Consider the following 10,495-nt stretch of genomic DNA (forward strand, 5'->3'; position numbering starts at 1 on the left):
ATATAAGATACAGGAGAAATACAACAGTTACACTAAGGCCAAATCTGTCCCGAGTTCAGCGGTTTCAATGGAGAAGGCATATACAGGTGCAACTCAAAACATTTAGAATATCGTGCAAAAGTCCATTCATTTCAGTAATTCAACTTAAAGGGTTAAACTTAAATATTATATGGACTCATTGCATTGTACATATACATGATTATACATTTCTGTATTTAAAATCATTTTCTTATTGATATCATGTAATATTAAACATTTCTGAGATATTTAATTTGGGGTTTTCACAAGCTGTAAGCCATAATCATCAAATTTATAACAAATAAAGGCTTTAAATATCTCGCTTTGCATGCAATGAGTATCTAATATCTAAGTTTAACACTTTAAGTTGAATTACTGAAATAAATGAACTTTTGCACGATATTCGAATTTTTTGAGTTGCACCTGTATTCAGTTGTAGGTAATTGAGTTGTAAGCAAGGCAGAGCAGGAGTAAAGCGGGGTACACACATACGGATTTTCTGCGATTTCAGCGATTTTCGGATGTCTGAAAACAACAGAAAACGCCCGGTTATCAGATGGATCTTAACATTTTCCTATAACAAAATCCTGGGGTGTGAGGTGTTAAGAGTCACTTCTCTTCAATTGTGCAATCAACTCTCCTGGCAACCTGCTCGGAAAATGGGCGTGGCCGGCAAATCATAGGGTTGCCAGATTGTTTGGTGGAATTAGCGGTTTTAGACTGTGGTTAGGGTGGAAAATGTCATTCCCATCTGGCAACCCTGCTCGCCAATCAAGAAGCAAGCTGACTTCTTCTTTTCGTTTTTCTGCACTTTATTTGCCCTGTCGCACATGGTTGTCTCGTACAGGTCAGTCAGGGTACTACGTTAGATAATAATAACTTTATTTGTATAGCGCTTTTCCTGCAAACGTTGCGGCTCAAAGTGCTTTAAGCATTATATAATCTTAATTTAATTATTTTGTAATTTAAAGGCAATATTAAAAGGATGGGTTCACGCGAGATTTCTGGCTTGGGGAACGAGACTAGAGAGTCCGGAATCTGTCGTTCCCCACGCCCATTTTCCGAGCAGGTTGAGAGTTGAGAGTTGATTGCACAATTGAAGAGAATTGACTCACAGGATTTTGTTATAGGAAAATGTTAAGATCCATCTGACAATCGGGCGTTTTCTGTCGTTTTCAGACATCCAAAAATCGTGCCAAAACCGGCCAAAAACTCCTTATGTGTGTACCCCGCATAAGGTAGAACACTAGGCTATTTACAGGTGTTTGTTTAGTTAACATCTAAGGTACAACATCACATTCAAGTACTTTTGGAATTTGGTAATTTTTCCTTTTCAGTTAAACTGACCAGATCTTAAAACACAGGTGAACCTCTCATTAAAATGGCCCACAAATCAAATTTCCTTTGAAGGAAATGTTTGTTATGTGTTATACTAACTCAGTGTTTCTCAAACCTCTCCTCGGGGACCACCAGCCGTTCCACATATTTGATCTGTTCCACCACCAGCACACCTGATTCAACTAATCAAGTACAAAGCAATTATGGTTTGTACTTGATCAGTTGAATCAGGTGTGCTGGTGGTGGTGGAACAGATCAAATATGTGGAGCGGCTGGTGGTCCCCGAGGAGAGGGTTGAGAACCAGTGTGTTATACTAACTAATACTACTGTAAGCAATACATATAGAATATGGATATGCATATATAATATGTACATGTATATCTTGTATACATAATAATAATAATCTTAATTGTAAACTAAAACAATAGCATAATATGTGCTTCAAACATGAGCAACCAACTGCAGGAGAATGTGACAAATATAGAACAATGATATGTAATGGTTTAGCTACGCAGTGCTTTCCTCGTTGTTTTAACAAGGTAAATAGAAAAATACACACATTGACGCTGGAAGCTTAAAATAACTCTTGACAAATAACCCCCATGACAATAGCTGTGCGTTTGATTCAATATACTGAACTAGAACTGTAGTAACTACAGTTTAATTCAATTTAATCAATAAACGATTTGTTCCATATTGTGAGGCAATAGCAGTGGAGGCAGAAATCAGAGGATGGGCTCATTGTGAATGAGGATTCCGTACCATTCATTAAACTTCGATCCCAGCTTCCCCTGATATACTGTTGTGACATTCTATGTACTGACAGTGATAGTCCGTTCCATTAGAACCTCAGGTCTGTGAGAGGGTTCTAGAGTGGTTGTGAGGGTTCTAGAGTGGTTGGAGAGGACAAATCCAGTTATCTGGCATCGTTGAGCTGCCTGGCCACAGTCAGGATTTCCTTGGCTCCCTTGCTCAGCAGCAGATTGGCCAGGTCTGTCCCCAGCTTCTCCGCTGCGTCCTGGGCAGAGCCCGGCACTTTGAGGGCCGTCACGCCCACACGCTGGACCCTCTCATCCACCTCCTCTACCTCCTAACACAGAGGACGGACAGGTGAGATTAGATACCACATTAGGGCAGAATGGTGGAGGTAGAAATCAGAGGACGGGATAATCCGGTTGTTAAGTCGTGACGTGTTTCCGGGTCCAAAGTTGGCTGAGGCGCTCTCTTCGAAATGACAGTAATAATAATAATTCATTATATTTGTATAGCGCTTTTCCGAGGCTCAAAGACACTGACAATGTGGGGAAAACGGGAAAGTGCTGCTGTGTCCCTTGTTGTATGAATAGATCCCAGTCTAAAAAACGATTGAACTGTCATTCTACCGCTGTCGTACACTGGTACTCTGGTGCAGGGAATTTCTGGTTTGGACCCGGAAATTGCTTAACGTCACGTTTGACGTCAGACTTAACAACCGAATTGTAATGCATGGAATGGGATATACATTCCTCACTCAGTTGGATGCATCACAATGAGCCTGCAGAATTTTCCTACAGGATTTTAAATGAAACAAATACTATTACTATTATCTAACCTTGTTGTCTGCAGAGATGCTGGTTTGCATAGTCTCCTTCAGGCTGTCTGACCCGTCCAGGCTGAACACTGCCCCCGTCAGGTAGAGCTGGGGAACAGCAGCCACAACAGGTGTTACAAGACCAAGCAAGGCATAGAAGAGCCTACCGGTACATTGACATGTTCTGAATGGGACTGGGCTTCATCTAGGTCTAGGAAACCAGGCTTAACAGTTTAGAAGACGATTTTTTTTTTTAATAATAAGAATGTTAAAAAATATGTAAATGTCTCACCTGAGAGTCCTTGACTTCTGTGTTGACGGCTACAGGAACGCTGCAACCTCCCTCCTACAACAAGAGTGAACATGAGTGCACTGGTGGCCTTACTATACATGCCACGGATACACAAGGAAATATGGAATTTATGTGAATATGTGTGTGAATACGTGTGTGTGTGTGTGAGAGTGTGTGAGTGTAAATATGTGTGAGTGTGCGCCCGCGTGTATGAACAGTGTGAGAGACTATGTGTGTGTGTGTGTTTGTGTGTGTGTGTGTGTGTGTGTGTGTGTGTGTGTGCGTGCATATGACAGCAGCTGGTGAAACCGGGAACAAGTCGGCAGCTGATCAAATGTTCAGACTTTTATTCTGAAAAGTGTAAATCAACGACACACGTCGCTAGTCGACTAACACAGCTTGTTTTGTGAGCCTGCTAACAATGTAAAGTAGTGTTCTAGTTAACTAGGTAGCAGTGGGGGATTACTCGAGTGTCGTTGATTTTCAACAACGTTGAAACGCTGACATCTTTCAGAATAAAGGTAGTTGCCGCTTTCACCAGCTGCCGTTACATATGTGTATGTATATCTGTGTGTGTGTGTGTGTGTGTGTGTGTGTGTGTGTGTGTGTGTGTGTAGACCCTAGACCTATATAGAGCCTTATTCCAAAGCGCTTTACAACGGCCTCTCATTCACCCGTTCACACACACATTCACACACCAATGGCGCCAAGCTACCATGCAAGGCGCGGCCCGCTCACTGGGAGCAATTTGGGGTTCAGTGTCTTGCCCAAGGACACCTCGACATGTGGCCAGCCGGGGTTCGAGCCGCCGATCTGCCGACCTTGAGATCATTATCACTTATCATGATCACTTATCATGATCACTTATCATGAACAATGTTGGAAGGGCAAGCTTGTCTTATTATGGCCCTTGGTCTTGGAATGACCTACAGACTACTTTTAAATTAGAGGCCCTTATTTCCATAAGTATCTTCAAGCGTAGATTAAAGGATGTGGTCACCGCTCGATGTACCTGCTTTGGTTAGACTTCTCAATGTTTTAATCACCTTGTAAATACCCCTACCAATGTTTGTCTATTGTATTGTTGCCACTGTCTTATGTCCTGTCTTGTTATTTGAACTGTTTTTTAAGCTACTATTTTGACCCTGTCTTGGCCAGGTCTCTCTTGTAAAAGAGGTTTTAACCTCAATGTGACTTCCTGGTAAAATAAAGGTTAAATAAAATAAAAAAAATAGATGCCGGCTCTACCTCTTGCGCCACAGCCGCCCCTATGTGTGTGTGTGTGTGTGTGTGTAAAACCTACCAGGCGTCGGAGGAAGGCTCTTTCAGCTATACAGCGCAACACCGTCTCAGGGTCCAGCAGAACAGACACCATCTCCAGGATGTCCTGGTCTCTGGCCCTCACCTCCACTGCCAGAGCCCCCTGGAGCAGACAGACAGACACAGGCACGAGACACCCAGTCAGACAACAGGTGGGGTTATGGTACCTGGATGTGTGAACATATACTGGAGTTCACCTGTTCACCTGTTCACCTGTTCCTGGACTCCATTAGGAAAAAATCTTTTGAATACAGGCTTCGTCCAACGCTACTTTTAAACAGTTATTTTTTCTGAGTGGGGCAGTCCCAAAAAATTTTTTCATTTAATTGACAGATACAGTAGAGATTTTAGACAGGAAGGATGGGTGAGAGAGAGAGGAGGGATGACATGCAGGACATGTCCCCAGCCGGAATCGAACCGGAGACCCTGGTCCAACGCTACTTTGACCTGGTAGACGAGGTGACAATGTGAAATGCGAAAAGTGTTTTTTTCTCCTCAGATAGAGAGCATGAGAGGGAAGAGGGAAGGGAAGGGAAGGGAGGGGCGGGTGCGTGTGAGTGTGAGTGAAGGAGAAAACCTTTCTTTTTTTTCTTTCTTCTTCGTTATGGATGATAAAGTTGGTGACATGGCCTTTTTGCCAAGACAGCACCAGTCGCACAAGTCATAAGATTAGATTAGGTTCGATTATTTATGTCTTTTTATAATAAGATGATTTTGGATCACATCCCTAATGGCGTCTAAGTAGGTTAATAACTCAAGTCGACCCACCTGTCCAACAGCGTACATACAGTCTTCAGGGCCCAGGATCTGCAACAGCAAATAAGTACAGTAATAAGTCATGGTTACATGTAGTGCTATTCCATTGATGTCGTGTTTGTATACGCTATAGCTCATTCTCAATTCGTGACGTTAGAATTATACGGTTCTATCTAAATTTTTGTCAAAATTGAGTTTTTTACATAATCTGATCCATCCGTTTATTAATGCCTGTGTGGTGTGATTTAAAAAATGTTGACATTTTTGAGTTAGCAATTAATACAATACAAAGGTTCCATCTCACAAAACATAATGGAATGTAAAAACGTTGACGCTCAATATCTCTGAACTGCCCTAAACGGAGATCGAACCTTATCATTCTAAGCTCACGAACTGAGAAACAGCTGATGTGTTTTGTATTGATAAATTAATGATTGTAATTAACTTAATAAATCATATTCTTTCTTGACTGACCTGGCTGACGCGGTTCTCCCAGCCCATGCGTTTGAGCCCGGCCGCGGCCAGGACGATGGCAGAGTAGTCGTCCTTCTCGTCCAGCTTCTTCAGCCGCGTGTTCAGATTCCCTCGCTAGAAGAACGACACTAAGGAATCCACTCAGACACTCTAACCCTCTATAGGTGTTCCTCTATAGGTGTTCCTCTATAGGTGTTCCTCTATAGGTGTTCCCATCTAGTATGAGATCTGGGATCCGTTTCACGAAAGCTTCACAGCTTAAGTTGAACAAAAATATAAACGCTATAAAAGAGATTGTTACTTTAGCTAAGAAGCGTTCATGAAACTGATCCCTAAACAGTAGTTATGGGTATGAGTAGAGTTAAGAGTTACTATGGTATCAGATAGGAGAGGACAGGACAGGAGAGGAGAGTTAGAAAAACAGTACAGTAAAAGTGAAAGAAAGGATACGATGTCTTTGAACTCCAGGTGAGGAAATCTCTTCTTAAGCTGAGCTGCCCGGCGTAGTGAACTGGTGCCTATAACACTATGGGAACAAAGATGGAAATAAATATTGATTCATTAATTGATTATGTCAGAATTACCTTGGGGAGGCAGGTGGAGGTAGAAATCAAAGGACAGGTTCACTGCAATGCAAATGGAATGAGGAATCGTGACGTTAGAATGATAAGGTTCTATCTCCGTTTAGGGCAGTTCAGAGATATTGAGCGTCAACGTTTTTACATTCCATTATGTTTTGTGAGACGGAACCTTTGTATTTTATGAATTACTAACTCAAAAATTTCAACATTTAAAAAATAACACCACACAGGCATTAATAAACACCTAATGGATCAGATTATGTAAAAAACTCAATTCGGACAAAAATGGAGATAGAACCTTATAATTCTAACGTCACGAAATCATGCATTACAATGAGGCTGTCCTCTGATTTCTACCTCCACCGGCCTCCACTGGAATGAACCATTAGTGAAACAACAAAGCTGTAGTAGGTGTAGTTGAACTGTGTTCAGTACCTCTTGTCCGGCAGGGTGTCCAGGGACTTGCCCATGTGCTTGGGGTGCAACACTACTGCATCATGGGGATTCTCTCGCCTTGAAAAGAGCAGAGGGGCAAAATAATTCAAAGGACCAATTTAGCATTCAAGAATTAGCATGATGAGGATATCAGAGAAAACCAACACATACATTCCCAATCCGATATCTAAAGTCAACTCCAATGTACAGGCTTATGTGGTTGAGCATCGTGGTTGAGCATCGTGGTTGAGTATCGTGCCACATCAAACTGTTATCCGTTAACTATGGATTGAGCCAATGGTTTCTCTATGGTTTATCTATCCGGTTGTTAAGTCGTGACGTGTTTCCGGGTCCAACGTTGGCTGAGGCGCTCTCTTCGAAATGCCTCAGTAATAATAATAATTCATAATATTTGTATAGCGCTTTTCCGAGGCTCAAAGACGCTGACAAATATGGGAAAAACGGGAAAGTGCTGTGTCCCTTGTTGTATGAATTGATCCCAGTCTAAAAAACGATTGAACTGTCATTCTACCGCTGTAGTACAGTGGTACTCTGGTGCTTTAGTACACTGGTACTCTGGTGCTTTAGTACACTGGTACTCTGGTGCTTTAGTACACTGGTACTCTGGTGCTTTAGTACACTGGTACTCTGGTGCTTTAGTACACTGGTACTCTGGTGCTTTAGTACACTGGTACTCTGGTGCTTTAGTACACTGGTACTCTGGGGCTGTAGTACACTGGTGCTCTGGTGCTTTAGTACACTGGTACTATGGTGCTTTAGTACACTGGTACTCTGGTGCTTTAGTACACTGGTACTCTGGTGCTTTAGTACACTGGTACTATGGTGCTTTAGTACACTGGTACTCTGGTGCTGTAGTACACTGGTACTCTGGTGCTTTAGTACACTGGTACTCTGGTGCTTTAGTACACTGGTACTCTGGTGCTTTAGTACACTGGTACTCTGGTGCTTTAGTACACTGGTACTATGGTGCTTTAGTACACTGGTACTCTGGTGCTTTAGTACACTGGTACTCTGGTGCTTTAGTACACTGGTACTCTGGTGCTTTAGTACACTGGTACTCTGGTGCTTTAGTACACTGGTGCTCTGGTGCTTTAGTACACTGGTACTCTGGTGCTTTAGTACACTGGTACTCTGGTGCTTTAGTACACTGGTACTCTGGTGCTTTAGTACACTGGTACTCTGGTGCTTTAGTACACTGGTACTCTGGTGCTTTAGTACACTGGTACTCTGGTACTTTAGTACACTGGTACTCTGGTACTTTAGTACACTGGTACTCTGGTGCAGGGAATTTCTGGTTTGGACCCAGAAATTGCTAAACGTCACGTTTGACGTCAGACTTAACAACCGATTGGTAGTCATCCGTTGACGGTTTCTCTATGGGATTCATCCATTGACGGACAACAAGAGTCTGTCCGTTTCAAATGTTTTGGCAGTTCAAAGAACATGAACTTTTCACAGTCTGTTCGTCTGTTTCGCCAGTTTAGAAACGTTCGGTTTCATAAACAAAATAAGTTGCTAGGTTACCATTGTTAAATATCGGTTGTTTCAAAACTCCGAACTCCGAATTCCACAGACAGTTTGGTGTTGCTCTGTGCTTTATGCTCTGATCTGATAGTATTTCACACCCAGGAACCAGGGACGTATGTTCAAAGGAGCAGGAGCAACAACAAAGGACGTGCTGATGAATGAAGACAATGGGAGGCTGGTGGAGGTAGAAATCGGACGACGGGCTCATTGTGATGCGTAGAATGGCCTCAATGTTCCGTTCCTCGTTCCTCGTTCCATTCCAAGTATTACAATGAGCCCCGTCCTCCGATTTCTACCTCCACAGCCTCCACTGGTGTACACGGCTCTGTGGATCCAAACACAGACACTAGTCTATTATTCAGACAGACTTACTTCAGCACAGCTCCGATAGTGAAGCCGGGAGGTAGCGTAGTGGGCAGGTCTTTCAACGAGTGGACTACCAGGTCGACCCTGCAGGGGTCAAAGCGATGAATACATATAAGAACAACTAGAAGAACTGAGTCTTTTATACGGCGCCACATCAGAGCAGTGTGGCATGAACCCCACATGAGCAGCTGCACACATCAAAGCCGTGGCGACATGAAGGGTTAGTTAGAAACCTTTAAAACATGGGGAAACATATATAGCTCTGGAAAATGTCAAAAGATTTGATCTCTCTCAATGAGACCTGGATAAATTAAAAAAACTAAAATACTATACTTTAATCCTACTTGACTATTAAGGCCAATGCACACAGCGTGCGATTTTGTCGCACCGCCGAATTCGATTCCATTGTTTTGAATGAGACAATGCACACGGCGTGCGATGCGATATTGTCGCACGACAACATTCGATTATCAATTCACACCACCGAAGTCAACAACACGGCCCATCTCATATGGGATTACAAGACACCTATATTACATAATAATAACAATCGAGCATGTAGGCACAATATGCCCAGTTGTATCTTGTAGAAATTGTGGAAGCAAGGCAAGCAATATTGGTAGAGCCTATAGTAATCAGCCTGCCTGGTCCGACTTCGGTGGTGTGAATTGAGAATCGAATGTTGTTGTGCGACAAAATCGCACGCCGTGTGCATTGGCCTTTACTGTCCTTCTGTTGAAAAGTGACATGGGATAATGAGGGGAGCCGTTGAAATGACAACGCCAAATGACCCACAAGACTCACTCGTTCCTCTCCAGGGCGGTCTCCAGCTCTTTGGTGAACAGACTCTTCTCTCCAATCTGCAGTCAGAAGGTCATGTGGTTACAGACTGACTGTTCATCACCTCATCAGATGTCCACATCATTATTATATATAATATAAATAATATTAACTTAGGTAGCCTATAAACTACCGTAACACCGTCTGAGATATATATATATTTAAGCGTTATGGAACGAGAAGCCGTGGATCTCAGATACATAAGCGTTATGGAACTCAAAGCCGTGGTATATCGGCATAGCTAGCGGGATGGTTAGGCACGACGCGAAGTGGAGTGATTAATCTGATTAATCACAGAATATTATTGTGATTAACTTGATTAAAATGGGAATAATAATAGGAATAATATTGATCGATTGATAATATACACAGACTTACCTTTGATAATGCAGTGTCAAGGATTTTGTCCCCTGTAGTTGACATGCCAACTGAAACATATTGAACACACATTATTAGGTTTATGTTATTACAGTTCGTGACGTTAGAATTATAAGGTTCTATCTCCATTTTTGGTCAAAATGTTTTTTTTTTACATAATCTGATCCATTAGGTGTTTATTAATGCCTGTGTGGTTTTATTTTTAAAATGTTGACATTTTTGAGTTAGTAATTAATAAAATACAAAGGTTCCATCTCACAAAAAATAATGGAATGTAAAAACTTTTGACTTCTCACCTATTTCCAGGTTGACTTCAGGGTACAGTTCTTTCAGCTTCTCTGCAACACTGTCTGTCTGAATACGTGCCAACTGAGAAAAATAAATTCACATTTGTCTAATTAATTCACATAAACTGATTCAATATGGATAATGATAATGAAATCTGGATGATTGGTTGAGGTTTATTAACATTACGAACATTAGCAAACTAAACCTAATGATTTAAATGGTCATGCACCTTGTGTGGTTTAAGTAAAGTTGAGAACATCAAGACAGATAAGAAACGCAGACAAACGGGT

General features: G+C 41.9%; 1 protein-coding gene across 1 annotated transcript; it reads right to left on the reverse strand.

Annotated features, from left to right (window-relative positions):
- Nucleotides 1-2,262: 2,262 nt before the first annotated feature.
- hmbsb (hydroxymethylbilane synthase, b) lies at nucleotides 2,263-10,319 on the reverse strand. Its single transcript, XM_080548767.1, has 12 exons — nucleotides 10,214-10,319; nucleotides 9,918-9,967; nucleotides 9,504-9,559; nucleotides 8,706-8,783; nucleotides 6,786-6,863; nucleotides 6,220-6,295; nucleotides 5,770-5,883; nucleotides 5,308-5,346; nucleotides 4,523-4,642; nucleotides 3,220-3,273; nucleotides 2,949-3,035; nucleotides 2,263-2,447 (listed from the first exon to the last, which is right to left on the reverse strand). Exons 2-12 carry the CDS (start codon nucleotides 9,960-9,962, stop codon nucleotides 2,274-2,276), a joined length of 921 nt encoding a protein of 306 aa, XP_080404893.1. The 5' UTR covers nucleotides 9,963-9,967; nucleotides 10,214-10,319; the 3' UTR covers nucleotides 2,263-2,273.
- Between the last annotated feature and the right edge of the window lie 176 nt (nucleotides 10,320-10,495).

The sequence above is a fragment of the Nansenia antarctica genome, assembly GCF_963989245.1.
Source record: "Nansenia antarctica genome assembly, chromosome: 19".
NCBI lineage: Eukaryota > Metazoa > Chordata > Actinopteri > Argentiniformes > Microstomatidae > Nansenia > Nansenia antarctica.

Excerpts from the sequence above, each read along its gene's own strand:
- hmbsb (XM_080548767.1), bottom strand. The coding sequence starts at position 9,962 with ATGTCAACTACAGGGGACAAAATCCTTGACACTGCATTATCAAAG. Across the intron at positions 9,560-9,917 it reads TTGACACTGCATTATCAAAG|ATTGGAGAGAAGAGTCTGTT; the intron begins GTAAGTCTGTGT and ends TTCTGACTGCAG. Across the intron at positions 5,347-5,769 it reads GGGAGAACCGCGTCAGCCAG|ATCCTGGGCCCTGAAGACTG; the intron begins GTCAGTCAAGAA and ends TTGCTGTTGCAG.